The 22946-nt window shown below is 41.9% G+C and overlaps 1 protein-coding gene across 1 annotated transcript; it reads right to left on the reverse strand.

Annotated features, from left to right (window-relative positions):
- Positions 1-2559: 2559 nt before the first annotated feature.
- Positions 2560-20143, reverse strand: LOC105870061 (natural resistance-associated macrophage protein 2-like). The gene is made up of 15 exons (XM_076007265.1): positions 20080-20143; positions 17616-17764; positions 16969-17094; positions 16528-16647; positions 14016-14122; positions 13214-13284; positions 13035-13102; positions 11457-11612; positions 10279-10437; positions 8845-8931; positions 7982-8101; positions 7348-7497; positions 6426-6499; positions 5685-5838; positions 2560-4066 (listed from the first exon to the last, which is right to left on the reverse strand). The coding sequence occupies exons 1-15, from the start codon at positions 20111-20113 to the stop codon at positions 3956-3958; spliced, it is 1686 nt and encodes a 561-aa protein (XP_075863380.1). The 5' UTR covers positions 20114-20143; the 3' UTR covers positions 2560-3955.
- Positions 20144-22946: the final 2803 nt, after the last annotated feature.

Below are 22946 nucleotides of genomic sequence, written 5' to 3' on the forward strand. Positions count from 1 at the left end.
TGAGCCTGAGCCGGCACAGGCACAGCTGGAGCTGCTGCTAACGCTGCCCAGAGGTATTCTTCATCCTGGGCATTTTCTTCTGCTCATAAGACGAGGATTTTAGATCTGGCATTTTCTTTCCTGACCTTCTTGAAAGCTTTTGTCTTCTGTATTAGAATCTTATATTTAATTTGATCTGGCTTGTTTTGATACAGAAGCATAAAAGACTGTACATAAAGGATTTTATCAAATTTCCCAACATGGTAATAAAGCAAATTTAATTGGAGAATAGTATTGTAGCTCAATGAGCCATTAAGGGGCCACGTCTCCCCAGACCCGAGAGTGCTGGGGCCAGACAATATTATACATATATATAATATATGTATAATTTTTTCTTTATAGGCTCATAGCCATATTCATGGCTGGGTGCGGTGGCTCACGCCTGTAATCCTAGCACTCCAGGAGGCCGAGGCGGGCGGATCACTGGAGGTCAGGAGTTTGAAACCAGCCTGAGCAAGAGCGAGACCCTGTCTCTACTATAAATACTATAAATAGAAAGAAATTAATTGGCCAACTAATATATATAGAAAAAATTAGCTGGGCATGGTGGCGCGTGCCTGTAGTCCTAGCTATTTGGGAGGCTGAGGCAGCAGGATCGCTTGAGCCCAGGAGTTTGAGGTTGCTGTGGGATAGGCTTACGCCACGGCACTCACTCTAGACTGGGCAACAAAGCAAGACTCTGTCTCAAAAAAAAAAATATATATATATAGGCTCATAGCCATATTCAGACCAATTTATAAAACATGGTTGGATCAAATTATTTTTGACAAAGTTGGGACTTATTCACATGACCAAACTTTAGTTGCCTCAATAGGTAATGTAACAAAAACCATAGACTAAAGTTTTGGGTAAAGTAGCTTTCAGGACAGTTTGGGTTTTCTTTTTAAAAAGGTATCTTTAACCTTTTTTTCCCTTCAGTTTCAAATGAGTAACTGGTTGTTCCTGGTTGGCCTTGAATTTGTGATAACTGAGTTCGGTCAGCTCCATATCAACACCTGTAACTTAGCAACTGCAGCTTCAGCAGGCAAAAGACAGACAGTTTAACAAACTTTGCATTTTAACTCTAAAGTGGCATTGTCCATATGAGCTCTGAAATTTTCTTGATGTAACTTGCCCATCAGTTTAAACATATGCATGAGAATAGTACACAGAATGTGGAGACTACTGGGAGTCCTAGAAAACCTGACATCTCTTTAAACTTTCTCATAGACAGTATCTTTATATGTAACATACTACTATAGATAAACACTCATTACAAAGAGAAATTTCAAAGGTTTCAACCACAAGCCCAGGAATACCACATTAGACAAAATAAAACTGAAAACAAATAGAATACTTCGAATCAATTTCTACACAGGGAGACTGGAGAGAAGTTTTCAAGAATCTCATCTCTAACCAACCATTACCGCCATCAATCTGTTCTAGGTCCAAATGGCATAAAAGCCCAAAAGGCAGAGACAGAGATTTCCCAGTGTACAACTTTTACATTTAGGGCTTGAATTCTTATTTCCAAAGTCACACAAACAAACACACTCACACACCAAATGGACTGTAGTTCCAACAAATAAGCCTAGGGAGTGCCAAATCCAAACAGTCGGAGGTCCTGTTCTCTCAAATGAATGGTTAAGGCTTCCAACCCAAATAGGATTTCTCCTGAAATACCTTAAATGGACAGAGGAGCCTGAAGGTCCTATCTCCCAAATGGCTGAGGCCTCCAGGGAGGCTCCCAACACAAAAGGGAATTCCAGAGAGTTTCCTCAGATGGAGAGAGGAGTTACTCCTCTGTGCGGCGAGGTACCTTAAAATACCCTCACCGGTCCAGATACAAACACCAAAATCCAACGGTCAAAGGTCCATTCCTCTATGACAATCAGGGATGCCTTAAGATGTCAGTCCCTGATTTTCTTCACAGTGTATCTTTACAATCAGTTTGGGGAATGATCGTGTTAGGGAGAGAGGGACAGTTATGAGGAGAGACAGTTAGGGGAATTGTCACTCATGATTCTTTATTATTTGAGAGGCTAAGAAAAATATCTAGTCAGTAAAACACACTAGTGTATCCTTAATGCTTAAAAAAGAAAATCCATCCAGTCTGCAGTTGTGAATATGTGCAAAATATCAATAATAATGCCTTGGGGGCTAAGATGAACAGAGAACATCAATCAGCCAGGACTCCAGAAGAAAAGTTTCAAAAATGATAAGTCCTTCAATGCTATTCTCATTACTGTTCTCACCACGTCAATGGCTATAAAAGACTTTTGATTATTTATCTCCAGCTGACAAATATGATTGATTGGAGATAACCACACAGTCTCAGGCTTCACATGTAAAGCTGTCATAAGCGGCTAAAGGACAGCAGTTTCATGCTCAAGACACCCATCTCCTCTGACTCCAGAGCTCCACCATCTGGTCTCAAAGTTTTTCCCTCTGAGGAAACAGCTGTAGAGAGGTAGCCCAGTTCAATCTTGCTGACAGACACAACACTGCAACCACAGTGATACCTAGTGACTTGCTGAGAGAGAGAGAGAGCTGGCTTTGCAATGATTAGCTCCACAGCTCCTGAGATTGCCTCACAAATAAGTCCTCTTGGGCAGGAGGCAGAGCGGTGCATCAGAACAACATGATGAATTCTGGTGAGACTTGGCTTTTAGGAATAAAACAGATGGCTCTTCTTTCTCCTTTGAGTGTTTTCTCCCCACCCCCAAAATCTCATGAGAATGTCAGTTCATAAATGCTACCATCTTTTTCTATCACCGCCCTCCTTGAGGAGGAAAGTGAAGGTTTTACAACTATATGTGCTCAAGACTAAATATCATCAGGAGAGCTCTATACTAACACAAAGTTTATTAAAATCAGGACTCCCAAAAAAACCCTGATAAGCTTTCCATCTCTGAGGAAGATTTTGAAAAGATGATTAGTAACTACAACCTACAGGGGAGTTTTGCCTGTTGTCCACTTTTCACCTTCTTTGTTTTCTCACCCCTTTTAAGTTCCACTGAGAAATTTATAGTGGAAATAAATTAAAAGAATCCTAAGCTTGTCTCTTAATTTTATATTTCATCTGTTTGACCACCCTAGTTGAGATTTTTGTGTAATAACTGAAAGGGTATGCATAAGAATTAATCTGCCTTTGAAAATCCACTCTAAGGCCGGACGTGGTGGCTCATGCCTGTAATCCTGATACTCTGGGAGGCCTAGGCGAGTGGATTGCTCAAGGTCAGGAGTTCCAAACCAGCCTGGGCAAAAGTGAGACCTGGTCTCTACTAAAAATAGAAACAAATTAATTGGCCAACTAAAAATATACAGAAAAAATTAGCCGGGCCTGGTGGCACATGCCTGTAGTCCCAGCTACTCAGGAGGCTGAGTCAGGAGGATTGCTTGAGCCCAGGACTTTAAGGTTGCTGTGAGCTAGGCTGATGCCACCGCATTCTAACATGGGCAATAGAGTAAGACTCAGTCTCAAAAAAAAAAAAAAAAAAAAATCCACTCTATTTTGATAAACAAGACTTGGATACTCATTCAGTTGTATGTATTATGACAACTGTTTTGCACTTTCCCAAAATTTTTGAAACATATGGCCTGGTCAAGAATCATGCATAGATGATTATCTCAAAAGGATAAAATAAGCTAGATAACCCTTGGGCAGCTACTTAAGAATTTAGTGTTGGAATGATAGTAGCAAATGTCAGCTTTTTAAAGATCCTACTTAATCCAGGTCCCAGGTAAGGAGGTCAAGAAAAGAAAAATAATTCCATCTTTCAAACACATATGAAAGAAAGTCTCCCCCAACCAGCACTTGAGTCCTAAATGCAGTCTGTGCATCAGCACATACTTTTAGCTATGTTCACACAGTAAACCATAGAAACACACTGGCTCTGATGGCTACCTGCGCAAGACAGACAGACTAATCCAGTGTTTACTTAGCATAGCCACCGGTGGCTTCTTCAGTCAGCAGGCCTTTAGAGATGCTTACCATGTGCCCACAGTCCAGGAAGGACATGCCCAGTGCAATCAAGCATTGCCAACCCTGAAAGATAAAATAGGGTCATCATTCACCAGGCTCTTCGAAGAGCCCTCTTACCCACCATGACTGCTCATACACCTGCTCAAATGCAAACCTGTTCCCTTCCTTCAATATCCAGCTTTGCCCTTCTTCTACCGGCACAGGTTGCACAAGTCATTCTCCCAACCCCACTCCTCCTTCAAAAAATCCTGAAATCTGTCTTCCTCCACATAGTTTCTCCATACTATTTTCAATACTGAGTTCTCTCTGTCCTACTGCTTTGTGCTTGTGGTTTCTTTTATTCAACTGGGAGTTCCCTGAAGACCACTTTTCTCCAGTCCTCCCCATTCCTCATAATGGGGAGAATGAATCACAGATTAATACAACTGGCTCAGTCTCCTGAGCTGCTCTGTGAAGTTCCTGTTTTGGAGCTCAACAGCAGTAACCTGCTCTAGAATCAGCCCTCATCTCTAAAATTTCGTCTTTAACAATCTCACTAGTCTCAGGCTGACTGAGGAAAACTTGGCACTTTCATATCCAATTGGCATTATGAAAACATTCCCCAAACTTCTAGGGGAATCCTTCTAGGGGAGTTAATTTTAGAAAACAATTCCTGTCAAGGACACAATCAACTCATTGCTTTTCTTTGAAGTCAGTCCCTAGATCATAGAGTCAGTACAATCTTTGTGTGTGCAAGATTTACAGGGAAGAGAGAAAAGGCATATATAAATTCAAGATATTTCTCAATATTTACTCAAGTGATTTTTCTCAATCGAGTACCTAGCATGCAGCATATTGGCATGGGGACCAGGTAAGCCTTCTACATATCAACAGCAGGTTTCCAACCTCTATCTTTAGCCATTCTCTGTAGTAAAAATGGCATAAATTCTGCTGTTCCTTATCTCTAACCCTTCTACTTTTCACAGAAACCTGTACAGAACAGAGAGGAGGACTTGCTGTTGTTTTTGCTATGGCTGTTTTTCATTAAAATAGGCAAAGTTAAAGAAGATTTGGAACACAGAAAGAATATATCCATACTCTCACTTTCCTAAGACAATTACTATTACTATATTGACACAATTTAGATTTAACATTTTTTTAGTATCTCTGTATAAATTTTACATACCTTTTCCATGTAGCTGTGGTTCTATAACCATGATTTTTGAAAATGACTCTAGAATATTCAGTAAGAGAATATCTCTCGTTGCTTATTTCCTTGGCCAGCTAGTAAGTGGTAGAGTGGAGCTGGGCTGTGCACCCGCATGTGTCCCACTCAAAGCTCTAAATCACACTGCACAGCCCATTCTCCAACTCCATCTTGTACCTCTCTCCACTCTCTGTACTGCTACCCTCCTTGTACTTCCTCAAACATACTGCACTTACTTATTAGGAATTGAAAATGGAAACCATATAGAAGTAACAGAAATCAAAAAATGACAGATCTTAGGAACCAAAGTAAATTTTACAGTTTGAAATATTGTTTTATAAATATAGCTCATTTGACAATTCCACATAAATTGTCTCAGCAACTGCAGGTAGATTGCTATGTGCTCTCTAGGATCTGTTTACTTCTAAATGTCAGTCAGTCTCACTTCTACCATCCCTGATACCTGTGCCCCTACCACCTCCAGCCTGGACTTACCAAGTAGAACACAAAGCTCAGATAAGCCACACTGATCACAGCAGCCACCACGTATAATGCCACATGCCCTAGTTCCTGGACATAAATCACTACAAAATACATGTTGATGGAACAGACGATAAGGACCACGATCCCACCTGCAATCCTCCAGCCTCTGTAAAGGAATGAGCACAGTCACTGATGGATTAGGCCAACCCAGTCAAAAACAGAAAAGGAAACTGCATCTTGTGGGATAAACAGGAAAGGAGGTAGAGGCATTTCAAAATGAAGTGAAAACTGGTTCTTATTCTGCTCCAGATTAGGTCAAACGGGACAAAGATAGACCATGACAGGGAGAAAGAGGGGAAAAAAATATCTTCAAATAATCCCTAATATTTACATCCCTAGAAATGCAACAATGCCCATATATCCTTCAAAGGAATATATATAAAAGGTACTAGCTTATGCCTTTCTCATTAAAAAGATTTAACAAAGAATTAAGGTACTTCAAACTTCAGTGGCTGCAGCTGAAGAGTTCAAGCCCTGAAAACTGAAAGCGTTCATCCCCCAAGATGAAAAATGTGCTTTCTCCTTTGCTCCAGTCACAGTCTCCGTTTTTAACCCAAAGAGTAAGCACCTAGTAATAGTCTCTCAAAGCATATATCTCCCCTGTATGAATCATTTCTCACTAGCTTCTTGGATTAACACATCTTTTCCCACATATCACTGTCCCCTTTGGGGAACTAAGAGGAAAATACTCACATTCCATTGGCAAAGTCACTCATTACTGGCCGTAAGCTTGTAAAGGTGAGGATGGGTATGAGAGCAAATGGAAGCTGGAAAAGAAAGAAGTAACATCAGATGGGGCTACTAGGGGTCTTCACATCACCCTAGAGAACTGCATGGCTAGTGAAAGGGAAACATGAACCCTGACTCATCTTCTCCATGAGAAATGATTATCATTCTGACATGTTCAAGTATTTTGTTGTATCTGCACAGCTGTCTGAAACCTAGCATCAGTTAAGATCCCAAGTGTCTTTGTGTCTTTACAAATATTTGGCTGGCCACGGCGGCTCACGCCTGTAATCCTAGCACTATGGGAGGCCAAGGAAGGAGGATTGCTTGAGCTCAGGAGTTCGAAACCAACCTGAGAAACAATGAGACCCTGTCTCTACTAAAAATAGAAAAAATTAGTTGGGCATGGTGGCACATGCCTATAGTCCCAGCTACCCGGGAGGCTGAGGAGAGAGGATCGCTTGAGCCCAGGAGTTTGAGGTTGCTGTGAGCTAGGCTCAGGCCATGGCACTCTAGCTCAGGCAAGAGAGAGAGACTCTGTCTCAAAAAAAAAAATAAAATAAAAATATTTGTATGTGACTTGTCTTCTTAACCTCTACCAGACACAGTGTCCTATATGTTCATTTAACTGTGGTTTGGATTAATGAACTATAATTTTATATTCTACATATCAGTAAAGCTCATAATTCCCATTAAATAGGCTTTAAAAAACCAATCCATTTCTAAAAGCCTTTCGGATGCCAGGAATTTCATATTCATTTACTGCAGACTGTGCCTCTTTCTTCCTCTCAATTTCCCCCCAGCTTCCAGCTCTAGGCTTAGTACCCAAGGGCAGTATATAATGCCACCTGACTAAAAGGGATGTAAGTTGCCCCAGCTCCCTCCTCACCTGTAAGCTCTGCAGAACATTCAGGAAATCATTCATCCCTGTTAGATGCTCCACATCTTGGAAGACAGCAACAAACAGTGTGGGAATGATGGCAATAGAGCGGGTCAGAATCACTCGGGCAAAGCGTGACCATTTCAGTTTCAGGAATCCCTGGAAGAAAATACAGAGCAGGATTAACATCTGGAACAAAGAAGAGAGAAAAGTTCAGGGAGGTTCAGAATAGACTTCAGAAACGTGGTATTAAAAAGTGACAAATGGGGCCAGGCGCGGTGGCTCACACCTGTAATCCTAGCACACTGGGAGGCCAAGGCAGGCGTGCTCAAGGTCAGGAGTTCCAAACCAGCCTGAGCAAGAACGAGACCCCTGTCTCTACTATAAATAAAAAGAAATTAATTGACCAACTAATATATATAGAAAAAATTAGCCAGGCATGCAGACATGTGCCTGTAGTCCCAGCTACTCGGGAGGCTGAGGCAGTAGGATTGCTCGAACCCAGGAGTTTGAGGTTGCTGTGAGCTAGGCTGATGCCATGGCACTCTAGCCGAGGCAACAAAGACAAAGACTCTGTCTCAAAAAAAAAAAAAGAAGTGACAAAAGGGCTTTGTCATCTCTGTCTATTCCATACCACACATACCTCCATGACAAACTGGCCAGAATAGGTTCCTGTCATGGTGGAGCTCTGTCCTGCAGCCAGGATCCCCACTGCCCAGATGTAGAGAGCAGCAGGCCCAAAGTAACATCCCAGAACAATACCCTGGGAGAGACAAAGAAGAAAGATACATTTATGTCAATAATTTGTTTAGACAAGTCTCAAAACAGCATTTCTCTGTGGCATTTCTCCCTCTTCGTTGCTATGCCCCACCTACACCAAGTGCTGTGCCTGGCCCTGTCCCAGAAACTCAGCTCAAGTCCTGATCTCATTCTAAAGGCTTTCAATCTAAACTTTACTAGATGCTCCTTATTCCTCAGCCTAGTCTGTTTCTCTTTGCCAAGCTTCTAAAGCTTTCATTTCCTCTGTTTTAACTATTTAAAAAAAGTGGTCTACACCACACCACATTTCCCAAATTATATTTCTTAACACATTATGCTGGAAAATGGTAATAGGAGGGCAGGGAAAGTTCAAAGAAATCTGGAAAATGCTGCATACTACATATTCTACTCTTGGAGGATCACAATATAAGCAGCATAAAAGGACTGAGAGAGCCCAGGAACAAACACTTTACTAAGAACACTTCTACATTCACCCTAATTAATATCCTGTGAAACACTATGGTATCAACATGAGTTTGAGAAATGCTGGTATACAATCCATCTTTTCAACTGGTTCTGTATTCCCTCCCATGTAATCCAAAATGCTTGTCTGGCATCTTGACTTCTGAAATGAATGACATCCCAGGGGACATATGCTCAGATCTGAAGCGAACTCACAGAAAAGACCAGATAATTTGAGAAGAATATGAATTCAGAAGCAAAGATCACAAATCTGAACGTGCTTACCCCTTTGTAAATGTTCACAATCAGTGTTGAGTTATTGTTAGGAAAGACGCCAGCATGGGGACTGCTGCTATTTTGACACACTTCAACCTAGAACCCAAAGCAGTTCAAGAGCAACTTTAGTTTTAGAAGCAAGAACCAGGTAAGAGCTCTCCTACAGATCATACCCAGTCACCTTTGAGAGGTAGCCTGCAGGGAAAACACTGAATATAGCTTGTGATGTGGACAGAAACTGGCAGCAATATAACTTGGAGTCTTCCTCCATAATCTTTCTAGATCCCTAGGTCATCAAAAATCTTTACTGAGTTAAGACTGTGCATGGTAATGCATAAATGCTGGGGCATTGTAAATGAGGACAGGAGGAAAGGCTCTTAAGAAGGCTTCAAACATTAGAGAACATCCAGCTAGAGAGCCCTTAGTCAAAGCAGACAGGAGTCAGAGGCCCTTTGGATGGGAGACCAATGGTGATCAAAACCACATAGGCAATTAGAAATCAAGATGATACAGAGGATGGGTGCAGTCGCTCATGCCTGCAATCCTAGCATGCTGGGAGACTGAAGAAGGAGGGTCTGCTTGAGCTTAGGTGTTTGAAAACAGCACTTGTCAGGAGTGAGACCTTGCCTCTACTGAAAATAGAAAAATTATCTGAGTGATTTGGAATGTACCTGTAGTCCCAGCTACTTGAGAGGTTGAGGCAGGAGGATCCCTTGAGCCCAGGAGTTTGAGGTTGCAATGACCTACAATGATGCTACTGCACTCTACCCAGGGCGACAGAGTGAGACTCTGTCTCAAAAAAAAAAAAAAAAAAAAAGGAAATTGAACCTCATTTCCCTACTCTTAAAACAAAAAAAAGTGGATACAGAAATCAAAATGACAAAACAGCACAGGTGTGATGGTTCATGCCTATAATCCCAGCACTTTCAGAGGGTAAGGCACGAGGACTGCTTGAGGCCAGGAGTTTCAGACCAGCCTGGGCAACAGAGCAAGACCCCTTCTCTATAAAAAATAACTTTAAAAAATTAGCTGGGCATGGTAGCACATGTCTATTGTCCCAGCTACTTGGGAGGCTGAGGAAGGAGGATCACTTGAGTCCAGAAGTTTGTGGTTACAGTGAGCTATGATGATGCCACTGCACTCCATCCTGGATGACAGAGCAAGACTCTGTCTCTATAAAAAACAAAACAAAACAAATTCTGTCTGAGTCACAGTTTCTGTTTTCTATTTGTTGACTCCTCCCAATCAAAAACTGAGAAAAATGGGTCTAGACTTGGCCAGCCCCAGGACTGTAGAGTCTGACTAGTACACAGTGACTTTAGAGGACAGCAGTGAGGCTAGAGATCTAGTTCCCCTGGGTTCCAAGTCATTGTATTTTCCTACCCCCTTCCAGTCTTCACTTTACCCTCACATTCACTACCACCCATGGGCCTGTTTACTCACCACCTGCTCATTGGTTTTCTCAAAAAATGCTTCAGCAAAGACTGACATAACAAAGACGTTGATGACGAAGGAAACAAAGACAGCAATGCAGGATTCAATGAAAAAGTACTTATTGGCTTCTCGAACTTCTTGTTTATTATTCCGGTTTACCTGTCTAGACTAGAGAGATAACACCAGTAGTTATTTTTTGACCTCTTGGAGCAAATTTTTTTGTAGCATTTCAGTAGTCTGCAGTCAGCTGAGAGATTCAGAGGGCAATTGAGCAGATGAAATGTGAAAGATCCAACACTCACCTACATCCTAGTCCACTGAATAAGAACTGCATGCTCTTTGATGGCATTGCACACCCTCAAATAGGGAACAATGACTAAGTGACTATGGAGCTCTCAGTTATTGTGGCTGGAAGGACCACTGACTTACAAAAACCTGATTTCAGTTCTATGGGGTATATAATCCTAATTATAAAGGTTTCTGAAATCTCGCAGCAAATTATTGTGTAAGACTGACTAGTAAAATCCTAGTTGGACTCCTGTACTTCTGACCTCCACAAGGCCACTCGAGCTTTTGAAATTTAAACACAAGAACCTTGGTACACTTTAAGACCTTTTATGGGCTAGGTGCAGTGGCTCACGCCTGTAATCCTAGCACTCTGGGAGGCCAAGGGAGGCGGATTGCTCCAGGTCAGGAGTTTGAAACCAGCCTGAGCAAGAGAGAGACCCCGTCTCTACTATAAATAGAAAGAAATTAATTGGCCAACTAATATATATAGAAAAAATTAGCTGGGCATGGTGGCGCATGCCTGTAGTCCCAGCTACCCGGGAGGCTGAGGCAGTAGGATCGCTTGAGCCTAAGAGTTTGAGGTTAGTGTGAGCTAGGCTGACGCCACACCACTCACTCTAGCCTGGGCAACAAAGCAAGATTCTGTCTCAAAAAAAAAAAAGACTTTTTATGAAGAATTTTAGTCCCACCTTCTCTGTGGGGCCAGTAATCTCTGGTCAGTTTGGTCATAAAAACAAGAGTCCAAGTCCAAGCATGTAGAGGTTATAAATGTCAAGGCTTGGAAAATAACTTGCTTCTTGAGAGCTCTGGTAGTTATAAACTAATGTTGTGGCCCTTGAAGTTAAAGGAAAATATCCCATTAACTATATAGGGGACAATGAGAAAAGGGCCTTGCTCACCTTGACTAAGGCAGAATGCAGATACACGTTGTGTGGCATGATGACAGCTCCCACGATGCCCACAGCCTGCTCGATCTGTGGTGTGCGACAGCCTGAACAGGATGGCACGAACATGCCCTTGAGTACCTGGCTCTGGCTGGGTTTCACTGTAACATACTACATGCCAACAGAATACCATTAACCCCTCTTGGAACATGAGACTGGGGGAGTAAAATAGTACTAGGGAACACTCAGCAACCTCTTCTGCAACTACCTATGATAATGAGGAATACAGAATCATCAAAGAACCAAGCAATATAAGGGACTTCCTACTGGGGGTCAAAGAATCCAGGACTGGAATATTGAGATATTTTATGTCTTATTTTAGATACATAAAACAGATGTGTATAGAATATAATTGATATTCAAAAGAAATGAAATGGCTAAGAATCTTACTTTTATTAGCTTCCCAGCAATTCCTATGAGACAGACCCAAGACACAGAATCAATTATTGCTTATCTCTACTTATCTTGCTTCTGTTCACCTATGTTCATTTAAAAATCACTTGATTTTCCACTAGTGTGTAGTGAGTCTCATTCATAAATACTTCTCATACATGCTTTTCCCTGGTTTAGTATTTCTCTCGGAAGCCTTTGGCCAAGATGCATCATCTACTCAGAGATTAAATTTTTATTAAAAGGCCAGGCCAATAAGCAGAAATCAGTTATAACAAACTGGACATAGAAAGATGCTAATACTGCAAATAATGGTACTGGTTCTTAGGGGTTCCTGGGTTGGGGTACAAACCACAAAATATCAACTATATCCCCTATAGTTCATCAACTCTTAATACAGGGAAAGTTCAAGCTGCAATTAATATAAACCAGGATAAGTAAAAACAGAACCCTATCTGAAATCGAAGAAGAACCCTGCAATTCCCTTCCTAACCCTCTGCAAGTTGTTCTATTGTTAGGATGGCCAACATGGGACTAGGGGTTTAATCTGGAAAGCCCTAGTAAGTCTAGTTTTTTTTGTTTTTTGTTTTTTGTTTTTTTTGAGACAGAGTCTCACTTTTGTTGCCTAGGCTAGAATGAATGCCGTGGCATCAGCCTAGCTCACAGCAACCTCAAACTCCTGGGCTCAAGCAATCCTTCTGCCTCAGCCTCCTGAGTAGCTGGGACTACAGGCATGTGCCACCATGCCCGGCTAATTTTTTCTATATATATTAGTTGGCTAACTAATTTCTTTCTATTTATAGTAGAGACGGGTCTCACTCTTGCTCAGGCTGGTTTCGAACTCCTGACCTTGAGCAATCCGCCCACCTCAGCCTCCCAGAGTGCTAGGATTACAGGCGTGAGCCACCACACCCGGCTGTCTAGTTTTTTCTAACGTAGTAATCTCTATAGGCCTTTCTGCACACTGATCTTTGCTAAAAATCATATTTCTTTAAAATTGTCCCAGGATGGAACTGACCTTTTGTTGATATATGTCAAACAATTAGACCATCCTAGCACTAGTACTGTCTTTTATAATAAAACGCTAAAAAAATTAAAAACCCACATGTTAAAAAGCTAACAAATATAGCTTGTAATGCTTGCCTCATATCCAAATGTAAGGGCCATAACAGTGATGAGAAATCCAAAAAATGCTTCTAACTTCCGCAAGCCTAAAGGAGAAAATGTAGCAGTGAGCACACAGCAATCAGACTTCCTTTCCCATTAGCCACATGAGATAAAGCAGCTCCTTTGATTGACCCCTCCATTCCCATTCTCCTTACCATATTTGTCCAAAAAGAGAAACACAAAGGTATCTGCAATGGTGATAAGGACTCCACCCCACAGAGGAACCCTAGGTCAGAGATAAGAAATGGACAGCAATGAAAAGAAAGGAAACACTGAAAACCACTTTCTTCCCACCAGCTCTCTAGATATAGAAAACTTAGAAAAGTCATGGCCAGGCGCGGTGGCTCACGCCTGTAATCCTAGCACTCTGGGAGGCCGAGGCGGGCGGATTGCTCTAGGTCCGGAGTTCAAAACCAGCCTGAGCAAGAGCGAGACCCCCGTCTCTACTATAAATAGAAAGAAATTAATTGGCCAACTAAAAATACATATAAAAAAAAAAAAAGAGAAAACTTAGAAAAGTCAGGCCTTAGGGGAGGAGGGACAGTAGCAGGAAGCCAGACTTCTTGGATAGTTTAGGATAAGTTAGCACCAACTTGATTACATTCATTCAAACTTTGATTGAGAATCAACTATGTTAGATATTTAGGTTACAAAGCTGAAAAGTATAGGTGTTACTATCAAGGAGCTCACTAACAGGAGACAATAACAAACAAATAAACAATGATAATATAAAATACCACACGCTGTGTAAGAGAGGTATGTATAACGCACCATGGGAATGAAAGACTTAGAGCCTACATCTTCTGAGGGAGAGGAAGGGAGCTCCAGAAAGGTTCCACAGAAGAAATAAGAATCGAGTTGAATCTTGAAAATTAAAAAGGAATTGGGTTTTTGTTTTCACCTTTGCTTTGAAACCCACCAAAACACTGATTACTTTCTAGAGGGAAACCCCCTTACCTTCCTAAAGACAGAAGATTGATGGCAATGGCTGAGCCAATGACTTCTTGCATATCTGAGCCAATAATAGCCAACTCTACCATCAGCCATAGGATAATTCGTGGGACCTAAATACCAAACAGTAGAAAGACATGGTTTTTTTAGACACAGGGTCTCAGTCTATTGCAGAGGGTGGAGTACAATGGCACAGTCATAGCTCACTGCAGCCGTAAATTCCTGGGCTAAAGCCATCCTCCTAGTGCAGCCTCCCAAATAGCTAGGCAAGCACCACCACAACCTCCTAATTTTCAAAATTTTTTTGTAGAGATGGGCTTCTTCCTATGTTGCCCAGGATGGTCTCAAACTGCTGGCCCCAAGCAAACATCCCCCTTGGCCTCCCAAAGCTCGTGGTTTACAGGTGTAGTCACTGTGCTTAGCAAGACAAGGTTCTGTAATCATTGCTACTAAACTCCCCTGCATCCTGGAATTCATATTTTACCACTGACCCATAAACAGTCATTTGTAAGTATGCAGACTAGAAATGAGTTACCAGACCTTGGCTCTACTGAGCACATAACTGCACTATGGCTCCCATATGGAGAAGAAAAGTGGCTTCCATGTGGCAGAGTCTATCAACAAAGGTCAGGTTGCCACCTGATCTTACCTTTTTCTCTTTCCTTTCCATCAAGAAATGAATGAGACTTCCATTCATTAATTTCTACTTAGTTTCCTGCCTAAAAACAATCCTCAAGGTTTTGGGGAGAATAATGATGCTAAAATAGGGATCAAGACAGACTAGGAACTGACTGCAGGAGAAAACATCTATGCTGACCATAGGCGAGAAGACAAATCACATGAAAAGGTTGGGCTGATTTTTAATGTAATAATAGTACACAAGCAAGTGAGAAAGAACAGAAATGCAAAAGAACTCAGGGTGAAATGGTTGGAAATGGGTGGCATATAACAAAGTAGGACACTAATCAGGCCACACCATCCAGCTGAAAGACAGATTTAGTTGTGCTGGCTCATTGAAGCCAGAAAAGACACTCGCGGATACCTACTGTCCAAAAAATATCTTGTCACAACAAAACAACTATTAACATGCATGAAAAAAGATAAGCTAAAGAAAATTATAAATTATCAAGGTTTTTTTTTTTTTTTTGAGACAGAGTCTTGCTTTGTTGCCCAGGCTAGAGTGAGTGCTGTGGCATCATCCTAGCTCACAGCAACCTCAATCTCCTGGGCTCAAGCAATTCTGCTGCCTCAGCCTACCGAGTAGCTGGGACTGCAGGCACGTGCCACAATGCCCAGCTAATTTTTTCTGTATGTATTAGTTGGCCAATTAATTTCTTTCTATTTATAGTAGAGACCGGGGTCTCGCTCTTGCTCAGGCTGGTTGTAAACTCCTGATCTTGAATGATCCTCCCGCCTTGGCCTCCCAGAGTGCCAGGACAACAGGGGTGAGCCTCCGCACCTGGCCGGTTTTTTTTTTCAAAGCAGATAGCCACTCACAGCCAGAAAAGGAGATTAAATACTGAGGACAAACAAGAGGCAGAGCAGTCTCTTACATAAAGAGAAAGCTCAAGGCCGGGCGCAGTGGCTCACGCCTGTAATCCTAGCTCTCTGGGAGGCCAAGGCAGGCGGATTGCTCGAGGTCAGGAGTTCAAAACCAGCCTGAGCAAGAGCGAGACCCCGTCTCTACTATAAATAGAAAGAAATTAATTGGCCAAATAATATATATAGAAAAAATTAGCCGGGCATGGTGGCACATGCCTGTAGTCCCAGCCACTTGGGAGGCTGAGGCAGGAGGATTGCTTGAGCCCAGGAGTTTGAGGTTGCTGTGAGCTAGGCTGATGCCACGGCACTCATTCTAGCCTAGGCAACAAAGCGAGACTCTGTCTCAAAAAAAAAAAAAAAAAAGAGAAAGCTCAGTTAAAAATGTCTTCCAGATGCAGAGTTCATTCCTGTCTTAGGCAATAGCAAGAAAGTCCCATAATGTCCTGAGGGAAGTTGCAGAGGATAGTGTAATCCCCAGGGTGAGGATAAACTGAAAACTAATTATTAGCAAATCCAAAGATCCTTCCACATACACTTTGTAAGAAAAGGAAAAAAGTTTACCATTTTCAAAGTGATGGCAAAGTCAAACAAAAAAGAAAAGATACATATCTAATGTAAACTGATGAAGCAACATAGAGGTATGAATAAAGTGCTTGGACAGAGTACTCGCTTCCCCCATGGGCTGGGCACTGCTAGATGACAGGAGGTAGAGGCAATGGTAAATGTTTACTCAAACAGCATTTTCCTAAGGAAAGATTCTGGGGAAAAAGTGAATCTCAAGTTTGATTTTCAAGAAGGGAAAAAGCATGGCTCAGCAGCAGAAAGGATTATAGAATTTCCCTTGGTTCTCCCATTCTTCAGGGCCACTGGCCCCCAGTCCTCCACTGTCTCAGTATATAGTGGGGCCAGCACATATGCCAGACACATACATCCCTATGATATGGGTGAGAGACAGACAGGACAGTACATTGCTCACCTTGGGATACTGATGATGACACACTTCAGCAAGATGCAGCCCAGTGACCACTCCCAGTCTAACTGCGAGCCGCTGGAGCAGCAGCCCCAAGATGGTAGCCAACAGCAGTACCCAGAGCAACTAAGAAGAACAAAATCCCCCCATAACACTCATTAGACACCTGGGTTTAACACTAAAATCAAGGGAAAACACAGGTGAGGAATCAAATGGTCTGAGTTCTGTATCAGGTTTTGCACATGACCTCCTAGGTCACCTTGTATCTTTCTGAGCCTCAGTTTCTCCCATTTGCAGTTTCTACTTTATTAAGGAACTATGTGGATAAATTAAAAGACCAGACAGGAAGTAATTTTCACCTAAATTTCACCCCTGAGGCTACTATCCAACACGGGTGTGAGGGGATATTATGTGTCTATAAGGACGGGGGTAGGACTAGATGTTCACCTTAAATCCAGCCACTGCTCCAGACTGCAAATCAGCTTCAATGTTTCCTGGATCCAGGAAACCAATGCTCATAAGAAAGCCTGGTCCCATGAAAGCCCAGAGTTTACGAAAGCTAAAACAAGAGTACTGAACAAAAAAGGAAAAGAGATTAAATTAAATACCACTTCCAAACTGATGATCTAATTTAGCTGTTATCACATATGAAGCAACAATATCTTTACAAGAACAAAGGATTTAGCATATTGGATGTTGTGTGTGCCCACGTTTCACTTCCATCTTATGTACTTTTTATTGATAAGCTGGCCACTTCTCTGTCCAAGTCAGAGCCAGTCCCTTACCTGCTCTTTCCATCAGCCTCTCATTCTAAAACCACAGTAACAATATCAGTAGCTCTGTGCCCAACCACTTCCCAAAGAAGACCATAATAAAAAAGAAATACAAAATTCATATTTTCCTGATCAAAAAATGCTCACTAGTGCCACCTAGCAACTATTTTCAATTTCCTTAACAGTTTCTATTTATTTTGATTACAAGAGAATGTCTGCCAAAATTGGACATGAGGCTATGGAGTTTCAGGCATCCAGCAGATCTTTCACTCATAGGCTTTCCCAAACAATAGCGTTTCCCGCTAAGGACCCTTTACTAACCTCCTCCTCAGGAATGGTGATCTTCTCATTAAAGTAGGTGGCAAAGGGCTCCTCTGAGTGTTTGGTGGACTGTGGAAGAGAGGAGTTACCATAGGCACAGCTGAAGGCATCAAGGCCGGCAGTGTCCCTATGGTCTCCAGAAACATTGCCTGAATTAAAAGATTTGAGAAAAAATTAATAAGAATGAACAAAATATACTAACAACTCATCCTTAGTATACTAAAATTAAATCTTTTTTAATACCTAAATAAATGCACAAGAGATCAATCTAACTCTAACTTAATTTATTTTTAATAGTTTATTTTTATCTTTTTTTCTTTTTCTTTATTGAGAAAGGGTCTCGCTCTGTTACCCAGGCTAGAGTGCAGTGGCATCATCTTAGCTCACTGTAACCTAAAACTCCTGGAGTCAAGTGATCCCCCTGCCTCAGTCTTCCAAGTAGCCAGGACTAAAGGTGTTCACTGCTATGGCTGGCTAATTAAAACATTTTTTGTGCAGAGAAACCATCTCGCTATGTTGCTCAGGCTGGTCTCAAACTCTTGGCCTCAAGCTATCCTCCCACCTGGCCTCTTAGGATTTACAGGCATGAGCCACTGTACCCAGTATTACCTATATTTTTAAATGTATTTTTTGGATAGATAATATATTCACATGTCAAGAATTACAAAAAGCCTCCACTAAAAAAGTTCCCTCTCACCCCTCCCCCTCCAGTCACTCAGCTCTGAATCAGATTTTGTTTTTGTTTTTTGGTTTTTTTGAGACAGAGTCTCACTCTGTTGCTCGGGCTAGAGTTCTGTAGTGTCAGCCTAGCTCACAGCAACCTCAAACTCCTGGGCTCAAGCAATCCTCCTGCCTCAGCCTCCCGAGTAGCTGGGACTACAGGCATGCACCACCACGCCTGGCTAATTTTATATATATATACTTTTAGTTGTCCAGCTAATTTTTTTCTATATTTTTAGTAGCGATAGGGTCTCTCTCTTGCTTAGGCTGGTCTCGAACTCCTGAGCTCAAACCATCCGCCCACCTCGGCCACCCAGAGTGCTAGGATTACAGGCGTGATTCACCACACCTGGCCTCTAGATCAGTTTTAACACGAATTTCACATTGGTTTTCCTAGTTTCTTTCTTGTATTCTTTCTTGGTAATTTTTAGAACCATTTCATTTCACTCTAAAAAACACTGATACCTAGAGCTCAAAATATAACATTCCCAGACAAACCCCACTGGTAACCTAAAATCCTAACTTTTAAAAGAAAAGAACTATGTCTGTCCAGTGGAATGTACACCCTACCCTCCATTATTTGGTGGGACATACTCAAAGAATCATCCCTGGACATTATACCTTCGTCAGCTTTCTCAAAAAATATGGAAGTTGCAAAATCCTGCCACAGTTCAGGCTAAAATCTGAAGCTGCAAGGAAACAACCAAGCAGGAACTCTGACTAAGGTTTGCAGTTAAGTGTTACTGGTCACGGGGTGCCAGTACCCTTGTGATACCGAGGCTCATCTCAGTGTTGCCCCAAGTTCTGCATTTGCAGCTAATCTTAAATGCAGGGAAGGGGAAGGTCTGGGAGAAGAGGGACAATCCACCAGAAATATATAAAGCTCAGTTTGCTGCAGCCATCAAATGGCTATTTTGAATCACAATGTTCTAATCTCTGTATTTCTACTAAATCCTTATAACCTCCGATTAGAAAAGCAAGGGCTTTCTTTCTATAGGGAACAGACCCACATCACCGTCATTAAGTGGCCCTGAATTGATGAGGAAAGTTACAGAAAAGGAATAGAAATTCCTAAGGGGAAGCTCAGATTTAGGAAGAAATAGTCAAAACTCTCAAGAAGACCAGCCTGAGCAAGAGCGAGACCCCGTCTCTACTATAAATAGAAAGAAATTAATTGGCCAACTGATATATATATAAAAAATTAGCCGGGCATGGTGGCACATGCCTGTAGTCCCAGCTACCCGGGAGGCTGAGGCAGAAGGATCACTCGAGCCCAGGAGTTTGAGGTTGCTGTGAGCTAGGCTGACGCCACGGCACTCACTATAGCCTGGGCAACAAAGCGAGACTCTGTCTCAAAAAAAAAAACAAAAAACTCTCAAGAAGCTCCTGTCAAAGGCAGGTGTAACGCACTTGCTCGGTATTTTACTGTTCCATACACACCTGAAACATCAGAAAGTGCCACCAGCAGCCAAAGCACTCCAGAGGTTATCACGCCAGGTCTGGGAAGACTACTGCCTTTGCAAGATTACTTCTATAGAAGCCAACCTTGTAGCTAATCTTAGCTGAACTCAGAATTGGAAATAAAGGATGAAGGCAGGTCTTGTTTACAATCTAAGTCACCAGACGATGACCGCTAAATGGAGTTATTGGAATAAACGACGAGAGGGAAAATATGGTCCATTTCTGATTCTGACATAAGCCTTAATTCCAAATAAAAATTAGACAACACAAAGATGTAAATTACCATTTGACATCTTCTGTTCAGGACCCAACCCCATGGTGGATACCTGAGTGCCCAAGTTCTTGGAATAGGATTCTGGAAAGGAGAAAAGGGAGGGAGAATTAGCAAGAACATACTAACAAGTTGAGAACCAGCATTTTGTCTTTTTTTTTTTTTTTTTTTGAGACAGGGTCTCACTCTGTTGCCCAGGCTAGAGTGCTGTGGTTTCAGCCTAGCTCACAGAAACCTCAAACTCCTGAGCTCAAGTGATCCTACTGCCTCAGCCTCCTGAGTAGCTGGGACTACAGGCATGTGCCACCATGTCTGGCTAGTTTTATATATATGTATATATATATATTTTTCTTTTTTTTAGTTGTCCTAATTTCTTTCTATTTTTTTAGTAGAGACAGGGTCTCATTCTTACCCAGGCTGGTCTTGAACTCCTGAGCTCAAACAATCCACCCGCCTCAGCCTCCCAGAGTGCTAAGATTATAGGCATGAGCCAAGGCACTGGCCGGAACCAGCATTTTGTTACTCTGTATGACTGAACCCTTACTATATGAAAAGAATAATGTTTCTACTGAATTAGATAACCTTGAAAATATTTACAGTTTTCAGAATATGATTACAGAGATATTTAACAAAAACAGAAAAGTCTTAGTCACATTTTTGCTGCCAAGATTTCAAATCCAAATTGAAGCAAAGGTATTGTAGTGGGACAGGCAAATACTTTTTAATAAGCGTCCACACAGAGGCTGCTAGGCAATTACCCATCTCTGCCTTTGCCTCCAGATTACCCCAACTGTCTGAAATAAGACTGTCTTCCCCCAATTTTACCAGTTTTTAAGGACAGAGATCTATAACTGTCTTTGCTATAGCAACTTAAGCCTGTGGATCAACCTTCTGGCAAGGGTAGGGAAAAGCACCATACCAGCATACTAGTAGTGGAGGACCACTATTTCGCAGCCTCAAATTTTCCTAAGGAAAGACTCATCTACAATGTTCCAGGCCTCATTCTCCAACCCTCTGACAAGCAGGAAAAGAAACTAATCACCCATGGCCCAGCCTCTCCTGGGATCTCAAGGGGAGCCAAAGCACCAGCAGGATTACGCCTGTGGAATGCCAGCACTTCTCTAGGTCCTAGAACAAGTAACTTGCAGGTGGGTGGGGGTGGGGATGGGGATGGGGATGGGGGCAGTGGGGTTCTCAGATGTCCAGCATCTGCTAAGTTTTTGGGGGGAGTGGGAGATATTAGCAAGCTCATTTGGCCACAGATTTATGGCATATTCTCCAGTCAGCCTCAACAATAAGGCTGATTTTTAACATTTCTAAGTACTTATTATAGAATCTACTTATCAGTTCACTCCTAATTTACAAGAGGAAGGACAAGGTAGTATTTATTCATTCCCCCCCATTACATCCCGATAACTATCCTACTGAAAAAGTGATGAAGCCTCTCCTAACCACATTTTCCTGCTTAAATCTAGTCTTTTTTCCACTCTTGTCCCTTATGTTGCTCCTATCTGACCAACCTCTTACTTTCTCTTTTGGGTAAATCTCTCTATCTACCAACATATTCTATACCTATCTTATAGAATTACAGAATTCAGATCTGAAAGAAGTTTTTAGGTTTATACCTGCCTTGTGATGTATAAAATATACCACCACTTCCTAATTTGAAAAACACAGTATTTTCTCTCAAGAGTCACTAATGTCAAGTATTATATTACAATGGACCACTAGCCAAGTCTCTCCTGTCACATTTGAAGCCACCAGATTCCTAAACACCAGAGCCTAATAACACTAGCTAAACCAACCCCTCTTGAGCCATTTACGATAGCACCTAACTCAATGGGATGTGTATGTCTGACCACTCAGAATACTAGTACTCCCTTGGATCATAATCATAGCACAGCCCCTTTGCACTCCCCAAGGCCTTCTTACTTTTGTTTTACATATAATTCTAATATGCCAGGTTATCAGGTTATCTTTTTTTTTTTTTCTGAGACAGAGTCTCACTCTTTTGCCCAGGCTTGAGTGCCATGGCATCAGCCTAGCTCACAGCAACCTCAAACTCCTGGGTTCAAGCAATCCTTCTGCCTCATTCTCCCAAGTAGCTGAGACTACAGGCATGTGCCACCATGCTCACTAATTTTTTCTATATATTTTTAGTTGTCCAGCTAATTTCTTTCTTTTTTTTTTTTTTTTAGTAACGAGGGGGTCTCGCTCTTGCTCAGGCTGGTATCAAACTCCTGAGCTCAAACGATCCACCTGCCTCGGCCTCCCAGAGTGCTAGGATTACAGGCGTTAGCTACTGGGCCTGGCCTATCAGGTTATCTTAACCTACAATAAATTAGAAACCACAAGTCAGATCTAGAACCCTAAGAGATAATAAAATTTCAGGACCCTCTAAATTTATTATGCAAAGGAGTAAGTTAAGCCTGAGAACTAAGTTACACAGCATGTTTGCAATTCTGCTTATACTTTAACTCTCTTCCGCATTGTTCTTCTTCTGTAAATGACTATGAGAGACCAGAGACCAGACCTTTACCCCTTCTAATCACTGATCTTTGCTAGAGATTAACTGCCTCCTTTATTGTCTTGTACCTAACTCAGAAGTGATGGTGTCCAAGACCCCATGATAATTCCATTCCAGTGTGGAATGTTAAATATACCTTTCTACAAAGAAAAAGACCACCTCAACTAATCAGATTATTTTAACTGTGCATTAAGCCTTTCATTAAGGACAGGTGCAGTAGCTCATGCCTATAATCCTAGCAGTCTGGGAAGCCGAGACAGGAGGATCACTTGAGGTCAGGAGTTTGAGATTGCTGTGAGCTATGCTGATTGCATGGCACTCTAGTACAGGCAACAGAGAGGCACTCTGTCAC

Source organism: Microcebus murinus, chromosome 10 (genome assembly GCF_040939455.1).
Source record: "Microcebus murinus isolate Inina chromosome 10, M.murinus_Inina_mat1.0, whole genome shotgun sequence".
Taxonomy (NCBI): domain Eukaryota; kingdom Metazoa; phylum Chordata; class Mammalia; order Primates; family Cheirogaleidae; genus Microcebus; species Microcebus murinus.

Bases quoted from the DNA above. Each gene is read 5' to 3' on its own strand.
- LOC105870061 (XM_076007265.1), bottom strand. From the start codon at position 20,113: ATGGGGTTGGGTCCTGAACAGAAGATGTCAAATG. The intron at 8,102-8,844 runs GTAAGCACGTTC...TGTCTCTCCCAG, and splicing joins TTGTGAACATTTACAAAGGG to GGTATTGTTCTGGGATGTTA. The intron at 4,067-5,684 runs GTAAGTCCAGGC...TTTATCTTTCAG, and splicing joins TGAGCTTTGTGTTCTACTTG to GGTTGGCAATGCTTGATTGC.